The sequence below is a fragment of the Lingula anatina genome, chromosome 6, assembly GCF_051362555.1.
Source record: "Lingula anatina isolate TDL-2025a chromosome 6, LinAna3.0, whole genome shotgun sequence".
Lineage (NCBI taxonomy): Eukaryota > Metazoa > Brachiopoda > Lingulata > Lingulida > Lingulidae > Lingula > Lingula anatina.
Window position 1 is genome coordinate 24,259,171 of NC_141772.1, and position 21,268 is coordinate 24,280,438.

At 39.4% G+C, this 21,268-nt stretch overlaps 2 protein-coding genes across 3 annotated transcripts in view; one reads left to right on the top strand and one right to left on the bottom strand.

Annotated features, from left to right (window-relative positions):
- Positions 1 to 7,751, top strand: part of LOC106172850 (synaptotagmin-1) — a 51,793-nt gene extending 44,042 nt beyond the window's left edge. The window contains exon 10 of the mRNA XM_087016285.1: positions 7,728 to 7,751. Within this exon, the coding sequence (XP_086872411.1) occupies positions 7,728 to 7,736 (9 nt within the window). The 3' untranslated portion in view covers positions 7,737 to 7,751. The remainder of the gene's footprint in view (positions 1 to 7,727) is intronic.
- On the bottom strand, positions 100 to 17,814 carry LOC106172844 (GATA-binding factor 3). 2 transcript variants are annotated; one of them, XM_013553750.2, is made up of 6 exons: positions 17,336 to 17,814; positions 11,987 to 12,520; positions 11,452 to 11,511; positions 9,411 to 9,556; positions 7,431 to 7,556; positions 100 to 2,359 (listed from the first exon to the last, which is right to left on the bottom strand). In XM_013553750.2, the coding sequence occupies exons 1-6, from the start codon at positions 17,523 to 17,525 to the stop codon at positions 1,964 to 1,966; spliced, it is 1,452 nt and encodes a 483-aa protein (XP_013409204.1). In that variant the 5' UTR covers positions 17,526 to 17,814; the 3' UTR covers positions 100 to 1,963. The 2 variants fall into 2 exon arrangements, with proteins under 2 accessions (XP_013409204.1, XP_013409208.1); XM_013553754.2 differs by lacking the exon at positions 11,452 to 11,511 and having other exon boundaries at positions 17,336 to 17,810.
- Positions 17,815 to 21,268: the final 3,454 nt, after the last annotated feature.

Consider the following 21,268-nt stretch of genomic DNA (forward strand, 5'->3'; position numbering starts at 1 on the left):
CAGCCGAAAAAAAATATTTTAAAATAATAAGTTATCACACTAATTAAGAATATACAAAAAACAAATAACTCATGACAGAAATGATTTAAACAAAGCATGTTTTAATTTTTTAATCATATTTTTCTTTTATTTGAGCATCAAAGAAGAGTTGCACATAGTGAACAAAGTAAGACTGCTGTCATATTTGAGGCAGTAGACAAGCTGAGAGACTAGAGAACTTAGCATTAAATAAACCATACAGAACACAAGACTGAAATTGTAGCTAAGAGAGTCAAAACTGCATTCTTAAGCAACACAAATATAAATGAAGTAGGGTAAGGTGATTACAAAGCTAGTAGACAGTTCATCTTAGAGCATGGTACAGAAAACTATAAACTTGCTACAAGACATGGAATGTTGTGTTTGTTTTGGTATTACAAGACTCACTGTAGACTGAAGATGGTCTCACAAACTAGTTGGCATAAAAATGGGATCAAAATTTAAAAACTCTCTCTTCACTGCTAATTTGTGAAGATTTTATCAACTAGTCAAAAGTCAAAGTACTCCCACATTTTGGAGCACCATATGAAGTCATTTGGCATATACATCTGTCCATTTCTACAGTGAACCTGTTTATTATGGTTTTAGAGTACAGTAAAAAGTCACAAAAGTACGCATTGCACATCTTACACCTCTGCTAGTGATGGGTCACAAACTTAGAAGTCAGTACCTACTGGGCTGTGCCTTGTCAGTTTTATTTTTCTTAGAATAGAAAAATAATAAGCAATTTGAGATGAAAATCTAGACCTAGAGGCAGGTTCTCAGAAACACTGGCAAGTTTCAAATGTCATATACACTTTCAGAGAACAGAAAAAAAAAATAAATCAGATATTCAGAATAAAATGCCCTTCATTCCAAATTCCATTAAAAAATATCAGACATAAAAACTACTTACAATAACACTATTTACAATGAAACTTGACACAAATATTTACTTCTCCTGTTCAAAAATGGAGATCACACGCTTTATAAATAAAATATGTAAGTTAAATTTACATTATTACAACTACTTATTAGACAACTGTACAAAAAAGTCCATGTCCACTTGAAAAATGCTCGGAGAAAGTGACACTGAAAAATATTTTACATATTTTCTTCCTGAAAGTAAGGAAATTAAATAAAGATTTACAGCCCCTGTTGCCTCTCCTCCCCCCCCCCTCCCGACCCTCATCGTGTCACTTAAGCAGAACATGATATTTTAAAATGACTAGTTTTTCGTGTGTGTCATTCTAATATGGAGCCTGAGGTGATTCTTTACTTTTGTCACTTTAACTTTGGCGTAGTAGGACAGGCACCAGGTTTTACCTGAACAGTCACTCCTTTCCTCCCCTCTGTGGTCTGAAGCTACCTGAAGGACGCTTCAGGTAGTAACCTAACCGTCACTTAGCATATTTTGAACAAGCAAAAAACTATGATCTCCTCACACCCCCTCTAATTTTCCACTTGTTAAATACACTTTAAAGACAAAAATAAGTTACCGATATTTTTCTACTGTTGCACAGTGTACGTGTTTGGGACTAGCACCAGTTATTTGAGTACACAATGCGGAACTCCACTTCTAGTATAATACAGCAGCACAAATAATACACCCTTGTCTTTTTCATGGTATGTGTAACCTGTGCGTCTTAACGGTACCTATATATGTACCATAAATAATATCCAGCTTTCAGTTCTACTGATCACTAGGAAAAATTAACTTAACAGCCAACTTTTAATCTTTCTAAACTCCGTCAGTGACTTGGCAGTTAAAAATATAATAAATAGAGTAATATAATAATAAACGACAGACGCGCCGTTTATTTAATGCTGCTAGAAAAAAAAAACTTGACATTTCTGCAGAAAGTTTACGTAGCACCTTCACCATGGCTCTACTGAAGAGACATCCTTCTGTAGTTACAGTTTATAAAGTCTTCAGAATCACGGCCTATGCTAAGGCCCCCACCATATTCGTGGAGAGATTTAGTCCTGATGACGAGAGACCCGGGTAACCGGCTGATGATAGTCCGTAAGAAGATGGTTGAGTGTATCCGTAGCTACCGGCAGAGTAGCCGCTGAACCCGCCGTGTGAGACCATCTGGTGAGAGGGGGGTGTCATGTAGGATCCCCCCAGGGATGTCTGAGGCATGTACGTCGGCATGGGGGTGTGCATGGTAGGGGTCATGTTTGGTGGAGAGAATGGAGAGAAAGATTTGCTGTCCATGGGTTTCAGGAGGTCACTCATCGAGGAACCGCTGAGGCGTTTGTTCTTTTTACTCTTGGTGGACATCTTTCTGTTACGAGTTTGGATGCCGTCTTTCTTCATTGTCAAAGGGCGATTGACCTGGAGAGAAATAAAATATAAACATCAGGACATATTCATTATCTGCTGTATGTGAATATACTGTGATATTTTTGAATGGAAAATTACCTAATTTAAGCAGCTGTAACAACAATATACTAATAATCAAGATCTTACACCTGCGTACAACTTATGATCAAACGTCACCTGAATTCGTTCAGTTTAGCCTTAACGAGGTGCTAATTGCTATTGTTATTCTACACTTAATGACAATCAAAATAAACTCTTCGTTTGGTGTCCAAAATCACTGGCCGTGACTCTACAAATATTTGCGACCTATTGTTGGGATTGCCTTCTACTACTTTACTGATCACAAGAACGCAGGAAATACTCAACACAGGTAAACAATTTTGGTTAAGACCCCCCTCTCTCCTCGAAGTTATGCCACCACCCCCTGTGCCTGCCCTCATTAAGCCAGGTGATACACCTTTGACAAAAGAAACAACGCTTAACAAATTGTTACTATTTGTAAATTAAAGAGATAACACCGATCTCCCCCTGATAAGACTGAAATGAAGAGAAGGGGAAAACATCAAAGCTCCGCACGCGAGATGGCGATTCAATTTATAAGGACATAGTAGCAAAATGATGAAGTTTGCATCTTAATCAAAAACCACTTAATCTTTTTTATAGAGCTGAAGTTTTATAGACCAGAAGTTAGGTTACAGAGAGTACTCTTGCTTTGCAATTAAAATTTAGTGCAATAGTTTTTGGTATGCAATACAGAACGAAGGGGATGTTCTTCTAAACAGTTTTAAATACCAACGTTAACGAGCTGTACATGTTGTAAAAAGCGGCTAATTGTATCGTTAGTTGACATCGAACCCGGTCGATCGCATAAAAATCGTCCTTGAAGACACCCGAATTAACAAAGGTTTTGGTCGACGCCGGAAAAGCACCTCCACATCGCCCAGTCTTACTCGGTGTTTTGCCATTAATCATTTACTGTCGGCGTTTGACAGTGCGGGATTTCGGGACCATTTATTATTTATTTCAAATCAAATCCCCCCTTACCCCAACCCCATGTCTTATTCTTTTGTCACGACGTGGCTCCGTTGCGGCTTAACCGTTGAAACGTGAGCACTTCTCCGCAGACGCGCCTTTTAAAATTGAATAGTCTATAAATTATTGGCCTTTTTGTGTTACTGACAAAATGTTCTTCTGATGTCAGGAACTAAACTCATTTTCTTCGGAATCTGTGTTTGGCTAATGTGTTTTCATGCTTTGGCTGTTCCCAGCCGCCTTGCTTTATGCAGCCTCGTGGATTCCAATTATCAGTTCTACTCACCTAATTTATCTTTACATTCATAGGTACAAAAGCTTGAAATATTTTGCTTGGGACATATTTTAAATTCTGTCGAAAATTACTTTAATTTTAGTTTTAAAAAATGTACCCGTAGGTCGCAATTAACTTTTTATGATATATCATTTTAGTTGTAGAAAGCACGACGGGTTTTCTTTGATCATCTTGATCATATTAACAGGCGCAATTTCGTTCTTCTTCAAAATACCACAATATTCAAGTTAATTTGTGCGTGTTTTACTTCAAATTTTCCTTCAAAAATAATAATACAAGCCGCCAAACATTTTTCTTTCTTTTCTGTTTTCCATTCCCCCCGCGTTAGTTAAGAAATTGAAAGATCGTCTGCACTGTCAGGCTCGCGCGGTTTTTTGATGAGCGTGCCCTACAGCACGCCGCCATTACTACCTTAAGGGAGGTTAAAAGTAAAACAAAACACAAGATTCGCTGCACTTGGGACTCCGTGCCAGTTACTATTTGTGACTGGAGGCTTGATTGGCTTGCCATATTGGTTAACAGACTGGCGAAGCGATGAGGGCTTTTCTTTTTTCGAAGAGTTTTTAGAAAGCGAACCTCTCACATGGGTTTGAAAGGAAAACTGCAGACGATAGACATCAGACAAGACCTGTCGTATTGGCAGATGTGTTCAGGGCAGATCAAGTTTCATTTTTTAAATACGGGCATTGATTATGTGAATAAATTTAAGAAATATGGTTTAGTTACTGGTAGGCATGTGAAAGACTGGGTAACTTAATTATCAACTCGTTATATAAGTCAGACACAAAATAGGGCGAGGGGCGCTTTTTATAATGCAGATAATTATTGATTAAGGATTTTTTTAAAAACCTAACAACTACAAAGCTTATTCGAAAACTTTTCATTTTTTCACGTGACCCCAAAAACCATCATTCATTCTTAACAAAATCCGTGTCATCTGAAGGGATACCCGACAACTAACAGTCTGGTCGTTGTATTTGACGAGAGGGGCAATGTTTCCGTCCTCCTCGGCCTTGGAGACAGTGATGGTGTCAGTTACGTTGTTCGTCCCGCCTTTGGATAATGGCGTCTGTGTTCAGCTATTCAACAAAACAGCAGGACGCGCAGGTAAAAAGATGAGGTGACAAACGCAGAATCCAGTTCGGTTTAATTATCACCATTTGCTGCTTCATCACTGATTGGAATTTTTTCCTGCGGGAGCCAGTGTTACTTTTTTTAATATAAATTGATATACATGTCGAAGAAAATATTTTTTAAAAGAAACCCCGAATTTCCAAATTCAAAGATATTTACTTTAAAGCGACGTATTATTTGTTAAAATCAGAAGCCGAGTTTCTTTCAGATCATTTCCAAATGCCTGCGTCTCAGCCATGATCGACAGCCGCGGCAGTTCTTTCCGATGCAAGTTTTCTCGAGCGAAACCTCGGTCAGTCTTCCCCACATAGCAGAAAATCCCCAACTGTAACCCTTCGCCCAAGTTCAGAGATGAAAAGGCAACCCCCCTCCTATCAGTCAAGTATGAAAAACAAGCTCTAAGTTGACAAACTTTTTAATATCATTGACTCTGATGAATGGGAAGCACGTTCGGATGACGGACAGCATCAATATGTTTTCCCCTGGCATTTCTAGGTCACGAGGAGCCTCTGTAAACAAAGTCTGACACCAAAAATATGTATACCGAACAGAAATATTTCCTTGATACTCGTGATCGGCGTATAATAGAATTTCAGATCAGAGAGGCATATATGGAGTGAAGTATGGTTTAAGGGGACGCGGAGAAAGAAAGGCGAGGATGAACGCGGCTCGTTGTTTGACGGCGGCTGCTGCTCGGTGGGGTAGGGCGCGAGACGTCGCATGCCGCTGCTGTGCCGTTATGCGTGTCATGTGCAGTAATAAATGTATGGCATATACAGGGAATATAGTTGAAATAACTGCCAAGATCTACGGCTACACTTACTGGAGAAGAGCGTGCCAAAGGGATGCGGTGGCTCTACAGGAAATTATACTTAAATACTTGTAATATTGCCGCATAGATCTCATTACTGGGATGCAATAAATCATAGCGTTGAAAGTAAAGCTCACCTTTAAGTTAGAAAAGAACGTAAAGAAAAAAATCATTATTTTTATGACTTAACGGGAAAACTCTATGATGCACTTTAAACATTAAAAATTTAAACGGGGTCAAATTTCCGCAAATGAAACCGAGATGATTTTCCGCTTCAAAGCTTAACGTTGTGATTCAACAAACAACCTTTTCACTATGCTGTAAACGCGATATTCATGGACTCATTATGTTTTCCTGCCATATAACACAGTTTCCTTTTCCGACCAACTCTTCCTGCTATCGTGATCAAGCAGGCTACATTCACCGACTGCTAACATGGATCGATTTAGCCGCAATTGACCGCATTAAGATTCAGTGATAAAGTGATTTGTGTATATTACGCCAACCTTTCATAGTACGAGAGGGGACCGGGGCATTATCATTTTTAGTCTCTGATCGGAACCTTTCTTTCTTTGGCTTTTTAAATTCTGAATCGCGTATTGTCATTTTAAACTACCCCGCAGTCTAAACAGTAAAAAGTCAAAGCAATAAAACAAGATGAGAGGAGATAATATTGTGTCGTGGTATTTAAGTGAGGTCTTAACTGTTATACTGGCGTATTATGACTGTGGAAGACGAAGAAGCAGAACTATCAATGTTTACATCAAAACAAATTACAGGCAGATTAAATAAATTTCAATCAGGGGAGCCTATTATACGGGGGCAGCACAGCGTAAGAGGGAAGCCTTTACAAGCGGCTGTTGGTAGCGTAGTCGGGGGTTTGAATCGCATAGTCTGCTAAGTTTGTATACCCATTCTCCGAGCCACTTGTGGAAAGAGTTAAGATTGAAACCTAATCAAGCGTTCGCTGGCTTTTCTCTCGACTCCTCTTCGTCTGCCGCTGTATTCATACAGGGCATTGTTAAGACCTCGGCATTACATGCTCTTTTCTTACTTTCAATAGACCAGAAATAAGTTGGGCAAACTTTTCATTAAAGTTACCACCCTATTTAGTCCCCTATACAACTCCAGCCGCTCTTGTTACACGTCTTTACCAATGCGTACATTCAACACAGTATTATTATTCTCACTAATAACTTTGTTGTAGGCCCTTACTCGCCTCGAACATCAGCCACTTTTCAATTATTCGCATCCACTACTCTGCCATTGCTTGAAGGCGGTGGCGGCGTTCTTTTTAAGTCCCGAGCTTAATGTATGAACTATCGAAGTTAAAAATTACAGAAACATTGTGTGTTTTGTTGGGGCGGATTTTTGACATATTTGACAGTGTGCGTTCACTGGATCGTTTGTTATAGAAGGCACGCTTGAATGGAAAGCTGTGTTTACATATTTGTTTTCTCAACCTGATTCATGTTTGGTTTATTTGTCAATCAAAACAACTTTGGTATGTTCAATGAAGTACAGATTTTGTTAAGTACTCTATCGAAAGGTGTTAAGAGTTGCCCCCTAAACAAATGAGAGGAGACCCCAGGGAATGTTTTGAATTTTTTGGAGTCATATTTTTCAGATACGCTCTTGTACTTGTGATCGTAAAGTTTTAGTAGATTTTTACACATACCATATTTCATTTTTTTTTTTTACTATTGTCTAGATTTTAATTTTAAATTCCACTAGCGTCTCAACACCCATATTAAATAATATGAAAAAAATCCTCTAAAACTTATTAAATGATTAAAAATACTTTTACTTACATTGTGCAATTTGTAGTAGAGACCGCAAGCGTTGCAGACAGGGTCGCCATTTTGATTTCTTCTCCACAATGTTGTCGTCGACGTGCCACAGTTAGCGCAGCTTGTGCCTGCTCTTCTGGCAGCTGACTGGAAAAACAAAAACAAAAAATATTATAAAATGATTAAAATAGTTTTTACTTTGTTCTTTGAAACAATAAAGATAAATATATAATTTTTTAAAATGGTCGAGAATTAATTTCGATTAACCATTGTAAATAATAATAAAAAAAGCAGTAATTTTCAATTGTTTCATTTCAGTCGACATGATTGGCTGAGATCAAACACATGTTCATTTCCACAGAACAAGCACCGCCCACGCCTCACTGATTGACAGGAATCCAGAGACATTGAACATTACACAATAAAACCATACAAAGCAAAGTTAAATTACACCTAACTCTTTGTTTAAATAGCATAAACAGTTTGCTGTGTCCTGTTCTTTAATACCTTCTCTGCGTGACAAAAGAAAAAAAGGAAGAAACTGACAAGTGCTAGGATGTTTGTATGTGCTACAAAGTGACTGCATCAACATTGATAAACGTCGACCACAGATGTAACGTTTGATAATGGAGACGAAATACACACTGACTTGTGATAAATTACTGGGCGACCTCGGTTCAAAACAACGCTTCACTTTGCACGACTTATTTGTTTTTTAATCCAGGAAATGATCTGACACACGGCTTGTGGTTTCATGACTCGAACTACGATATAAGCTGTCGTCTGCGCAAAAATGCCAACTGCTTTTTGATAATAAAACTGTAGTAATAAAATGTAATTCAAGAAGGTTCACCGAATAAAATGCTTCCTTTCGAATCGGGGATGTATGGGGGTAATTTTGGCGGTAAATAAAGTTGCTTTGTGAAAAACTGGGTTTCGTCAAATCGCAGGACATAATATCGCCTGTTTCCGCGGAAGACAACTTTGAAATAATGGCTGCCATTATACATTGTTTGAGCTTCACGAGGGCAGTTTAATGGCAATCTCAAAATAATGACTTTTTTTGTAAATAGATAGATAAAATTTTGAATGCGAAATATGCCAGTTTTAATTTTTTTTAAAACAATTCATTTTAACCCATAGCGCTTCCATAAATATTGAACGAAGCTCCATTTCCTTCTCCCAGCTTGCCGTGGGTAGCTTATTTAAATTTTTGCTGACGTGCCACGGAGTGGAAAATTATGGTGAAAGTTGTCTGATAACCTTTCCGACTTGAGTGAAAGAAAAATGCTGTCGGAATTGATTCAATTTTCCACACAATGCCACTCGTGATTGAGCTCACCTCTATGGCTGCCAATCACTGCAGCGTCCAGATATTTTATTTCACACGCAATAAATTTTGCAAAAACTTTAACAAAATGTAAAATTATCAATGAGGGCAAAAATCAGTTTGGATAAAAAAATCAACTTTTCAAAAATATAAAGTTTAAGAGCAACAGGTATATGTTTTTTTTTCAGCGGGGATGGTGTTCTATTATTCATGGGCTTTTCGGATCATGGCGGATCGCTCGGTTTTCTGACCCAGATGGTCATGTCGTTTTGATTGACGCCAAGCCGCTGACAAGTTGATTGGAATTTGATGAACTGTTTTACACTTTGTGTATCAAATGGTAGGCTGTCGGTCACGTCAAATTTGAAAGCCAAACACGAGAGTACTTTCAAGCAGATTTCAAGTAGAATTGATGGCTCGGCAAATGGGAAATTCCTTATTTAGGAGGCACGGGGCTTGCTAGCATTTTTCATTCACACATTTGACAGCCGAAATGTGTCGCTGTTTGTTTTTTTAAAAACTGTGGACAAATGAGGCGGGCGTCAAAATAAATTGATAAGAAAATAAATAAATAAAAATATAATAATGACAATATAAATGAATAAAATAATTACAAAAAAAATGATTTAAAAAAATTATATTTGCTGTAAAAATTCTGTAAAAAAACTTACCAATCGTCTTTTTGGTTTAATAAGTGGTCTGTTCTGTCCGTTCATTTTGTGATACAAGCCGCAGGCGTTGCAAAGGTAGTGACCGGTCCCGTCACGTCGCCACAGGGGGGTGGAAGTGGCCCCACAGTTTACACACTCACGTCCCTCTACAATATACAACACAGTGACTTTTAAGTTTAGAAATAAGGACAATTAAATATAATATTACACCACGGAAGAATTATAACGATGACTGATGCAAAATATATTTTATACAAAGGCATTAAATTGTCAAACAACAATAATATAAGGGAAAATAGACTTAATACTTCTACATGAATATATGGATGGGAAAGATGAGATTATTTCTCAATATGCTGTATCCTTTCTTCACATGTTAAACTGACACCGGAATACACAGCAACACAATGACTGCCAGCTTACAGCCGGTCAGGGAGGAAATCACTACTACTACCCCTTTCCTTTCCCTCACTTCCCAAACAGTGTTAAATTAATGGGGATTTATTCTATCCAGTGAGCTCCAGTAAGTGGCATTCTAGAGAAATGACCTAACTAAACCTCTCACAAGACATCCGGTTGCGGCAGAGGCACTCATTTACTATTATTCCATATAGCCTCCGAGAGAGAGACGTCTATACTCTGTCCACCTCGGTTAGTTAGACGAGGAAGAAGAGGCTACATTTAACATTGCTTGGCTTTAGGCAGTCGGCTAAACAGGGGGCTAAACTCAAGTGTGATGATTATAATTTTATAACTGAATTTTAAGAAAAGGAGTTTCATAATTGCCAAAATAAATTCTAAAGGTCGAGGTTACAGAAAAAATAATTTGCAAATAAATGTTTAGATATTATTTCGAAACGTTCAATTATCACTATTTTGAAAATTTTTAATTTTAAGATCTTCCAGCATCGACAAACTAAGCCCTGCCTCGGCGAGTCACAGCCGACATCCTATTAAACTCTCTCTGCATGACACTTGTCCTAGCGGGCGAAACCCACGACCACCCGGACGCGTGGCGACAGCCAAAGTGTTTTGAAACTTTTCTCTCTTAATAAAAACTAAATTTGTCAAATTCGCCATGATTTAGTGCAGTGGAGTAATCGCAATGGTGAATGAATGACTATGCGTTATTAGTCATTTCTAACGGCAGTGGAGGACGTGGAATGTTTTCGGGTGCTTTACCAGTAACTAAACACAGTCAAATTGGCCATATGAAGAGAGCCAGCTATGTCAGATTTTATCGTAGCATCCGAACGGATAGCTTGTCAACACCAAAAGCGGTGGAAAATTTGAATCTGATTGCAGCAAATCATCCCAAAGACAACAAAGCCCGAGAAGTCGGCCTCGCTACAATACCTGCACCACAACAACCTATTCATTTCCCGGCATGTTTGTTTGATATTTTAGGTTTTGATGGCGTAATAACGCATTATTCACCGACCTATAGCAACTTCCCTCCCTTTCTCTTCCAGTTTACTATTCAACCTTGAACAAGAGAAAGTATGCGATTTTCAATAAAAGTTTCTGTATATGGAGGGGGCAGGCCGAATTTTCCACCTTAACGGACCCCAATTCGCAGTGTTGATTCTCATTCATTTCACACACCTTCTGAATTCTTTTGAACTGACCGAAACGCTGTTTAAAAACTGATGAAAACTCCCCCGATCCCTCGCTTTCCGATAGTCCACCTGCCCACCACGAGCCCTTTGAACTCTATAACTCATGCAGCCCGATTTATGATTAAAACTGCCAAGCAGTGACAATTTAATTCGCTAGGAATGCAAGTATGCAGAGTTAAATAAGCGTTAGAAAATGTAATTTCACGAAGGGGAAACTAGCATCGTTCAGGTTAGGGAAGGGGAGGGGGTGCTTTCATACAGCTCTAACACTAAGGGTAGGAACTTTGGGGAATGCAGTAATTTCCGATACTTCTTTATCAAAACAGCAATAAGTTGATTAATTTTTTTTCACATTTTTTTCTCAAATGAATCCCCCTCCCTCTCCCGTCATGCATGTAGTTTGTTAGAAACTTTACACTGACCTTCAGACTCGTGAAATTGTGGTTGGAAAAGATCGGACTCCCTGTCCTGTTGAAACACGTCTACAAAAGACAAGGAAAGCATGACAGGACACGGTCATTAGGGAAATTTAGTGGAACTTGCAGCGTCCCGACCAAAATCTGGGTCACATGACACGCTCAGAGTGCGACAGGAGACGGAGGGGGTGGATTCGGTTTGCTTTTTTTCAGACCGAGATAGATTTGGTGTCTTAATTGTTAGTTTTTGTTTTCTAAAAACAAGTTGAAATTACTTTACCCATTCCCGTCCTACCCCTATAACACTCGCGTCAATCACCAAGGTTAATTATTCCTCTGTCAAATTACTGTTATTGTTTTCTTGGAATATTGTGGCAAGGCTGATACGTTAGTAAGTAAAAACATTACACAACAAAACAAGTAAAAATAAAAAAACTCCACTTACATTCACCGAAAACTAGTATATCTACCAAAGTTAGTACCGGATTAATTATCAATTATTGTCTGTGAGCAATTAAGCGGGTTGTACTCTAGAACTCACCTGAGCTGGATCTTGTCTTGCTTCTTGCTCTAGCTAGGGCTGAGGTGGCTTTGAACATACTGGCGGCTGCGGAGTGGAACCCCAGACTGGCTCCATAGTCTGTACCGGTCACATAGGCAGGGTAGGTGGCCATAGGATGAGAGGGCATGGATCCGGCCATACTGGACATAGTAGGCATGGTACTACTGCTGGACATTGCACTGGACATGTGGTTTGGGCTGCCTCCAACGTCGGCCTTTGATGGTTTGTTTTCGGGGGAGTATTCTGGAGACGCCTGCATGTCGGGGGTGACGTCTTTAGGTGGTGTCGGCGGGAAACTGAAGGTTGACGATGTGTTGTGGTGGGGGGCGGCAGCCAGGGAGCTGTGCACGGAGAGAGGGGCGGTGGGGCTGGGGTGGCTCAGGGCCTTACTACTGCTGAAGGGGCTGATCCAGGCCCCGCTGTGAGCGTGTGGTACCACGGCAGACTTGGTGGAGTCGGTAAGCCAGGGGTGGAGGGGAGGTGGGAAGTGCGGGAGGGTCATCTGGCTGCTACCTGCAGAGAGAGAAATAAATACAATTATCTTGACTGACTGGGAGCTTCCTTAACACATGGAGTCCTATTACATGTTAAAATAATTTCTTTCTTTCTGAAGATGATAAAATTGTGAAAAATCTTGCTACCAACAAGTAAGATTTACAGATGTTTTAATTTAAACTTTCACTGAAAAATAATCTCTTGTTGTTAAAATATCTTAAGCCAAAAAAAGAAAGAAAAAAGAAATATTCTCATCCACACTATCAGTCAGTGTCTGTAAAAATCACTGGCGACAACTAAATCCTTAAAAACAAACAAAACCATCCCACATCGTGGCCACAGACAACGCTCCGGGTCTGGACGGAGTAAATGAGCTTACTAACAACCAGAGCTAATTAATTGGGTTAGCCACTTCGCTTCCCAGCACATTCATGATATCATTTCAGTGGGAAAAATATCCCAGTTAATTGGAGTGTGTGAACAGCAAAGAAGTAATCAGGCGAACAGAAACAAATAGGGACAATTTTTAGTGTTTTTTAACACTAAAAATATAATATATAGCAAATGTCTAAAAACCATCTAGAAACATGCTTTTAAAAAGATATATACCAAAATTCAGGGTTAAAAATAAAAGACCTAGCTTACATATTTTTTTCGGGAGCGGGCATTTGAACGGCAAGGGACGGCAAACATTTGGACATAGCAGCAACCTCGCCTTCTGCCTCCTTCAGCACTTTCTCCGCAAACGAGAACGCTACGTTCTTTCAAATTACTTTCTAATCGTTTCTCTCTTTTTTTTCTACGCCGCTTCAAAAATAGCCCCAGTGAACGAAGTGAGGCAGTGAAGCCGGCTAACAAACAGGCAGGCATTCGTTCTCTTGTCAGACTCAGCAAGCGCGGTTAAATGCAAGCAAATTGTTTTTAATATCATTAATTGTGAACTAATTGAGTTTCGCGGATCGAGTTAAACGTCTGGTTTCCATACTTGTTCAATTTACTTGATACTATGTGACACCGGCTGATTGAGTTGAATTCTCAGTAGTCTCGGCAGCCCTCGAGTCGCTGGCGTTGTGGGATTGAAAAATCCACTGAATTTAACCCCTGTGTTGAGGCTTCAGGAAAACATCGCTCAAAATTACCTCCAGGGCTATGGAGAGGTTCAGTACTTCAGCCGACTAGGTAGCTTATCATGGACGATCGATTGTTAACCAGTTAGCCCGATACTATGACTGATAGCACGGTGATCAACAATGAAGGCTTGTAGATTGTAATTCATCCTCGACCAAATAATCTGTCAATTTTTCAGTAGTTGATGCCGTTGTTTGGCGGTGTTTCATGGTCTCAAAATCAATACATAATTAAGGTTTTAGAAATAAACTGATATCAAAACGACTAACTCACCGGCTTCTTCCATGTTTCTCTTACCGACTCACTCGTGCCTACCAACTAACAACCGAACAATATACTGCGGCTTTTCTGAAATATTTTTCCTTTTCTATGCCTTTCCTTTACCGGGGCTCCCCAACTTCACATTGCCCTTGCTATTTCTTGTGGTTTTTGCTTTATCTTATCGACTGCAGCAGGAAGCCGTGCTTAACATATAGCACTTATCTTCACTGTGTCAGACGCGCTTACTATGTATTTTTTGAACTTATATATAAACGAGCAGCATGCATCTTATCCACCACATAACTGCCTCTGATTTTTCCTTTTCATCCGTTTTTATATTTGTTATCTACCAGTATGAACAATACGCGCTAAAGTGGTTGTGATTTATTGTTCGTTTCTATATACCTTGTATTTTATACCGCGTGCTGAAACCACGTTTTATTTTCTTCATGTAAGCACTTTGTTAAGATCTCATCTAAGGCAAAGATAACCAGAGAACTTCAAGATAAGTAGTTTGTATCAAAATGTGCATAGCAGACAGGGAGCATCACCTCCTTTGTGATGTTTTTGGAAACGCTTGGTAAAGAGAGGAGAGGAGGAACGCGGATATACCATGGCAGGGGCAAGCCGCGAAAACTGGGGTTTGTTTGGCAAGTGGCAACAAGTTGCACAGTGAGTCAGTTCACCGACTGTGACGCCCTGCAAACACTCTTTAAATCTGTCTAGAACGCTGCCATCTCTCAAGTGCAAACATGCCATTATCAGACTGGATACTGGTGTAATTAGTATATTATATTTCGCGCACGAAAAAAAACTTTATTTTTCAAATTTTAAGATTCATTAAATTTTTTCTCTATCAAGCGAAAGACAATTATGAGTGCCTCGTCGATTAAAAAAATCTAGATTATTGCTTCAACCTAATTAAATTTTTTTTTTTTAATATCTGATATAATAGCAGGTCATCGCCCCACTTAAGCCCAAGTTTTGATTGACTCGACACTCGGACAGTTATTTTACCCGATTAGTAACGCTGCATACTATCCCAAAAGTTCTACATTTTCTGCCAAGTTATTACTGTAACACATTTCCTAAGGATGCCCGAAACAATTTTTCTGGCTTGAGTGGCTGGGTAAATAAGTGAAATACTTGAAGATTTATGGTGACATCCTTTTGTTTTAGTTTAGTAGCTTATAAAAAAAGCTGGATCTTTTATTTCGGTTTAACATCTGTTGTTAGGTCGTGAGGGCGGCGTAAAGAGGGGAACTGTTGTGATGCTAGGCTCGCGTGTGCGCTCGTGGCGGTCACAGATAATTTGAAAACGTTTAAATTTTCCGTGTCTTAAAAATCAGTTTTCAAGTAGAAATAGAAATTTTATACCCCGTAAAAAGATCTGAGGGCCGCGATGACACCGTAGTTTTCTTGTGGTTAACGCTGGCAACAAACTCTTTAATGATATAAAAAGGCGTACAAAACATCAACAAAATACATCCGTATTCAGATATATTGTTTCCTAATTTTAACCTGAAATTGCAACACCGTGACTGTTTTCAACACGCCTGAGATGACTATTTAGTTTTTTGAAAGAAAAGGTTGAAGAATGCAAAATATCTCCTTCACAAGCTTTTCATCGAAACCACCGAAGTTTAAACGCTGTCCTTGTAATTAGAGAGAGACACCGTGTAACAAGACCGCAACAAAAGGGGCAGAAAAATAAGAAATATTTTTATGAATTCTCAGGACGCAGACTGTCTATACTTAAGTACTAGTAATTTCCATTCGAAGACGCGTTCGTGCTAGTTGGTACCAGAAATATTTAACCAGAATAATAAGACAGAACGTTATTACTAGAAAAGGCGTGGGGACTTAAAGGACTATTTAAAGTGAGCATGGGAGAAAGGTGGGATAATTAACGATGAAGTCACCTTAATGAAATGACTGGACAGTAAGCTGAGTGTCCGAGGGTTTTTAATGCCTCATGCAATGGGTGAGCAAACCGTGAGAATTTCCTGGTCTGTCGAAGACGAGGGAGCTAATTGAATTTCAAATGTTATTTTTGACTGTCACGCGAGCAATTACACCTCTCTGGTCACAGTTATGCTGGCAATTCTGACATCTGCCAAGCTCTAGATACAGCACTGTCAGTTTTAGATGTCATTGTTAATTGATAATTGGACTCGAGAGAGGCTATAGATCTACCTTATCACTAGAGCTTTAGAAAGAGGCTGCAGTCCCCCAGTGCATTATTGTTAAATGGCAGTTTCTTGACTTAATTACTTTATTTTTAATTCCACTGAGACTAAAATTAGCAAACTTACGGTTTGAATATTCTTATTTATCTTAAATTATTTTAAATAAATTGGGTAAATTTTTAATAACCCAGTTATTTATTTTTTTCTCTTTTACAAGAAAGATTCCACCTGGAACGGTATTATTTCATTATCTGCCGGAATTCTAATATTTTGTGTGGGGGGAATGACACTGGGAGAATTACCCTTCACCCGACATCTGCCAAAAAACCTGGAATACCTTTACCTCGGCTGTTTGTGCTTTATTTTGTTGAGATTGTTTACCGGTGTCTAAGAGCTATCTCCCCTTTCTCTTCAAGTGCAGTAATTGACACTTCATCACTTTACCTGAGCGTCTGACAGCTCGATTTTTCGGTGCTTTTTTTGTAAACCTTGTTAATCAAAAACTGCCTGATCGGCACAGCAGGGGGAATTTTTTTTTCTTTTAATTCTAAAAGCCAATTATAAATACCACATATTTTCATGGGGTTCTTCTATTGCGGAAATTTTGTTATCATGTTTTTTGGGGGGTCAGATTTTAGAACGAATGTCGGCTTGTATTTTAACTCTATAAAAATAAAGAATAATATTAATTCTAAAAAATCGTCACATTTACTTGGGACTGTAGTTAAGTAATAACCTTGAGGTTTTTCTGTGTTAGTACAACCAAGTGTACGTCAGGATTTAATAAACGACCTGTCTCCATATTTTAGGAGACCAGTAGGATCTTCGCACGGGACGGGTGTTATATGGGGCCTGTTATAAAAGCTGACAAGTCACAGGAACCGGTGTTCTTATGGCCCATCCTGTAGTACAGACTACCCTTTCAACTCACACACCACCGACTTGCTCAACCCCACTGTGCTAGGATATCGCCAACTTAAAACAAACCAAATAGCAGCACTTAAATTGCTGCTGTTTACAACTTGCCCACCATGTCATTGAATTCACTCGGACTAGCCCCACTACTACTACTATTACTGCTACCTCCAGATAAACGTACAGGAGTTTAAAACCTATGATAAAGTCCAAAAATTAAGAGAACAATTTTCCTAGGAAGTAAACCCAATAGACTAGCTTTCCGTGTTATCTGGGGGTAGTAGAAGATGGGCATAAAGGTCGTGGATATGATAAAAGTGAACGCTCTCCTCGGACTTACCTGTGCCATAGCCGTGCATGCCCTGGTTACCGTAGTAGCGATCAGACTGGGTAGATCTGTAGAACATGTCCATATCAGCGTCCGCTGTAAGCATGGGGTTAGGGGCCTCCAGTCCCGTGGGTCGGCTCACGTCGGGTCGTACCCAGGCAGACGCTGCTGAGCTCTGTTGGTGCTCGCTAGCAATATCCATCACTGTGTTTACGATGAAGTCGAAGTCAGTGTAGTAATAGTTATCTTATCAATGATCGTTCAGTTAGATGTCGACGACTGATCAAGACTCGTAGTAAGCTACCAATGTTGATGACTACGATGTACTCAGTCTAACTTAAGTGAAAACCAAAGATAAATGATGAGTGATAGGGACGAGATGCTGTCCTTTAAAGTAGCAAGGTGTCCAAGAGGGTTGGCCGAGCTGTGGAATTGCAGTCACTGCTGAGCCAATCAGATAGCGGCGCCGGGTGATGACGTCGTCTCGCTTGGCCTGGAATATGCAAATGAGCATTTACAAATCATCAATGACAGCACGGGTTGGTTATTTATCTACGTCACGTGTGATTTATGGCCCCCTAACACGTACATGGGGGGTGGTCAACAGAAGTGACTGGCTGTCCCTGCCACCCCACCGGTCTGGAGAGAGAGTGGACACGGGTGTTTTACAAACAACTTTTTGGGAAACAATCACCGGGCTTGCAGCCGTCGCCTGCCATGTTGTGTTTCGTGTGATATACACGGTTGACTAGACCAGGACGACAAGCTTCGCCTTACTATTCCGAACAGAACACGGAGGCACACTGCAGTTTGCCACTGGTATCTACCTCAACCATCGGTACAACCAAAACATGTCCACGCGTGCGCTCTTACAACTCGTGTTTTTAAACAAACAGAAGGAATTTCGCTTCGTTGCGGACTAACTAACCTGCATGTAAACTAACTAACCTGCGGAAAGCACAAAAATTGGGAGAAAAAAATCGAAACTCGTGCTTACTTCCGTGCTGCCTTCTCTCGTCTCTTGCTCACTCGTTGGCCTTTTCTCCGAAGTTTTCTCAAGGTTTTCAAAACACGAGACGGTGTAAAATGGGCCCCACTAAACAAGTGAAGATTGTTTCACCCTTTTCTGCACATTTTTCAAGCACCGAGGCGCCATGAGCCCACGCTTCGCAGACATCAATGGCGAGACGTACAAAAAAATACCCAATCACAACAACTATTACAAAAACCACCCATTTCTGTTTAAACAACACAAATCAAAGCCTCTCTCACATTGGCTGGCGTTAATTCAACGAGTGATCCTCTTAATCCAGAAGTGTCAATCATAGGGGCGAGAATAAACTAACAAATGGTAAATGACTGGTTTAGGTAGACTTCTCGTTTTACGTTCAGGGTAATAAGATGAGTTCAGATGTGTGGGGCAGATTTTGTATTACCTCAGCTCGGTCTTTCTTCCCTTTTGTTGTTTAAGAGACCGAAACAGCAAAATTACTATGTTAACAGGCATATTCTACATTATATTTTTACTGTGCATCCATTGTGCTTTGTTTTGTGATAGAAGCAACTCCTAAAAGACCTGAATAAAATGTTTAGGTAATGCTATATCGTAGCACTTTGGAAAAAAATCCCAGTATTCGAGCAGTGCGTGTTGGTCTTTGGCCAAAACGGCAGTCGTCAGAAAAAAAAAGGAAGAAAAGAAAAAGAAAAAGCCCAGGAATAAATCAACTCCTGCACAAGTCCCTCTGCTGGTTAATTACACATTAACAACTAGCGTGAAATTTAACTGAAAATTGAAACGTCTTGGCGCAGTTAACTTAAGTTGACTCTTTCTCTCTCTGAGCACGACGACGGCGGGTGGTGAACGGCGCGTCCAAGTCGGACTCCGTGCCACCGTCAGTGACTTAATTCTACGGTTCATTACTCCCCGCTATTGGGTAAGGTGTTCTAATGACGAGAGTCTGACCACCGATAGCCATGATAGGGGGATAATTAATTAAGACGATACAGCGACCGGAGTCCAGACAGTACGGCGTAACGGGGAATCCCAGTGGATAGGGATGCGCCGGTCAGGCGTTAATTGTCATGATCGCGACCTGATTATCTCGATAGAGGAGCTGATAGGATTGGAAAGTAAAACAAACAATTGCGTCGCCGAGACTTTTTTCCACGTAGGTAGTCTAGGGTCTAGCATTGAGGACCTTTTCTAACGGTACCCGGGATCCAAACATCCGCCGCCCCCCTCCCGCCCCAGCTAGCGACAGTGATAACACCGCTAGAACACTGCAAGATAGAAGAACAATGAAAAAAATTAGGGAACCGTCCTGCGATTTGGGCGGGAGGGATATCTTGCAGACAAACAGTAATTAGACACTGTATCAGTGCTGCGATAAAACTTGATCATTGAAGATTGTATTATTGTGAAATAAGTCATGAAAATTCTGCGACATGGCTGTCTGTTCCAGACGTCCCCTCTGTGTCTTAACTTAGCGTCTTCGACAACCATCTATAATTTCACTTTTACCCAACCTTAAGCTAAATTAAGAAAAAATATTATTTATGTTTTTAAGGCAACATAATTGATTTTTAAAAATGGGTGTGTGCTATCAAATTATTATGTTTTCATTCTCAAACTGAAATAATAAAATTGAAAAGTAGTAATACTTAACCAATAAGTAAAAGTGTTGCTATGCAGAGGTAGATATGAGTTGCACATCTTACTTGTTTTATTTTTTTAAGTCTGTTGATATTGGAGGCAATCTGTAAATATATATATATTTATGGGATTTTTTGGGTAAGAATAACTCTTCCCCTCTCTAATTTTCCGATGCTCTCTACTATGTGTTTCCTAGTATGGAATACAAAGTTACAATGGATACATAATACACGAGAAAATACAGAAAAAGGTGTAAGTGGAAAAGCGTTCATGACAATTATATTATTTTTTATGTGGAACGGTCTGTTTCTGATTGTTTGCTACTTTAAACTGAAAAAATTACATACTAGATTATTCAATGAATGTAAGTGTGAAAAATTCAGCATGTAACCAAAATAATAACATAAATGAAATCTCTCTATTTTGACCTGCGGTGAAGTCACTGGCCACAGATAACTTTTCCCAGTGTAAATATACTTTTGGAGGCTGATTTTTTTTCTGGGCAAGAAGAAATTTAACATTGTTATATCCTGCTTTGTTAAATGTCAGCTGTTCAGTTGTGGTAAGTTTTGATTAATTCCACACCTAAAACGACTAAGAATTGTTGAGAAAACCCATAGTACAAAGTCACAAAAAGTAGTTTCCTTAATTTAGGCAGATGCCTTTAACAAAAAACTACAAAAGAAAAAAGTGAAAATTCATGAAAAAGTAGGACACATAATACATATAAATATCCGACCTCTTACCTCCTAATCTGCCACTAGTTTACTCTGTGTGGAAATGAGTAGCTTTAATACAGCCGTTCTTAGTCTGTGTACTTGTATATACCCGAGGTTTATATCTTTGTATATCTCTCTGTCTATATAAGATTAACATTGAAATCTACATAAACTACCGCGGCGAATTTAGATGGTAGCCATGATTTCATAAACCCATTGCCCCCCTCATGATTATAGATAGGTGATGGCACTAACTTGTACATGTTTGTGTGTTGTTTACATGTTAACACATGAAAAAAAAACTATACTTATGATTATGAAGTAAGAATTTAATCTACGCAAGTTATTTGCCGAAGGCGCGTCCCTGTATTACAACACCCTTGCTAGAGTTGGATTACAATATGTTTAGGGAACGCCAATGAAATAACAAATTGGCTTCACGTTCCTAGTAGAAGAAGAAATGATAAACCATTGTTGAGTTTAAAACAATAAAAAAAAAAACAGGATTATCCAAAAGATTTTTAGAACAGGATCTCTGCATCTTGCGCCCACGTGCCGCTGTCGTCTTCCTTC

What these genes read in the sequence shown, in the direction of transcription:
- LOC106172844 (XM_013553750.2), bottom strand. Translation starts at nt 17,525, where the DNA reads ATGGATATTGCTAGCGAGCACCAACAGAGCTCAGCAGCGTCTGCCTGG. An exon ending in CATGCACGGCTATGGCACAG is followed by an intron (nt 12,521 to 17,335) that starts GTAAGTCCGAGG and finishes CTCTCTCTGCAG; the next exon opens with GTAGCAGCCAGATGACCCTC. An exon ending in TCTACTACAAATTGCACAAT is followed by an intron (nt 2,360 to 7,430) that starts GTAAGTAAAAGT and finishes ATTTCTCTCCAG; the next exon opens with GTCAATCGCCCTTTGACAAT.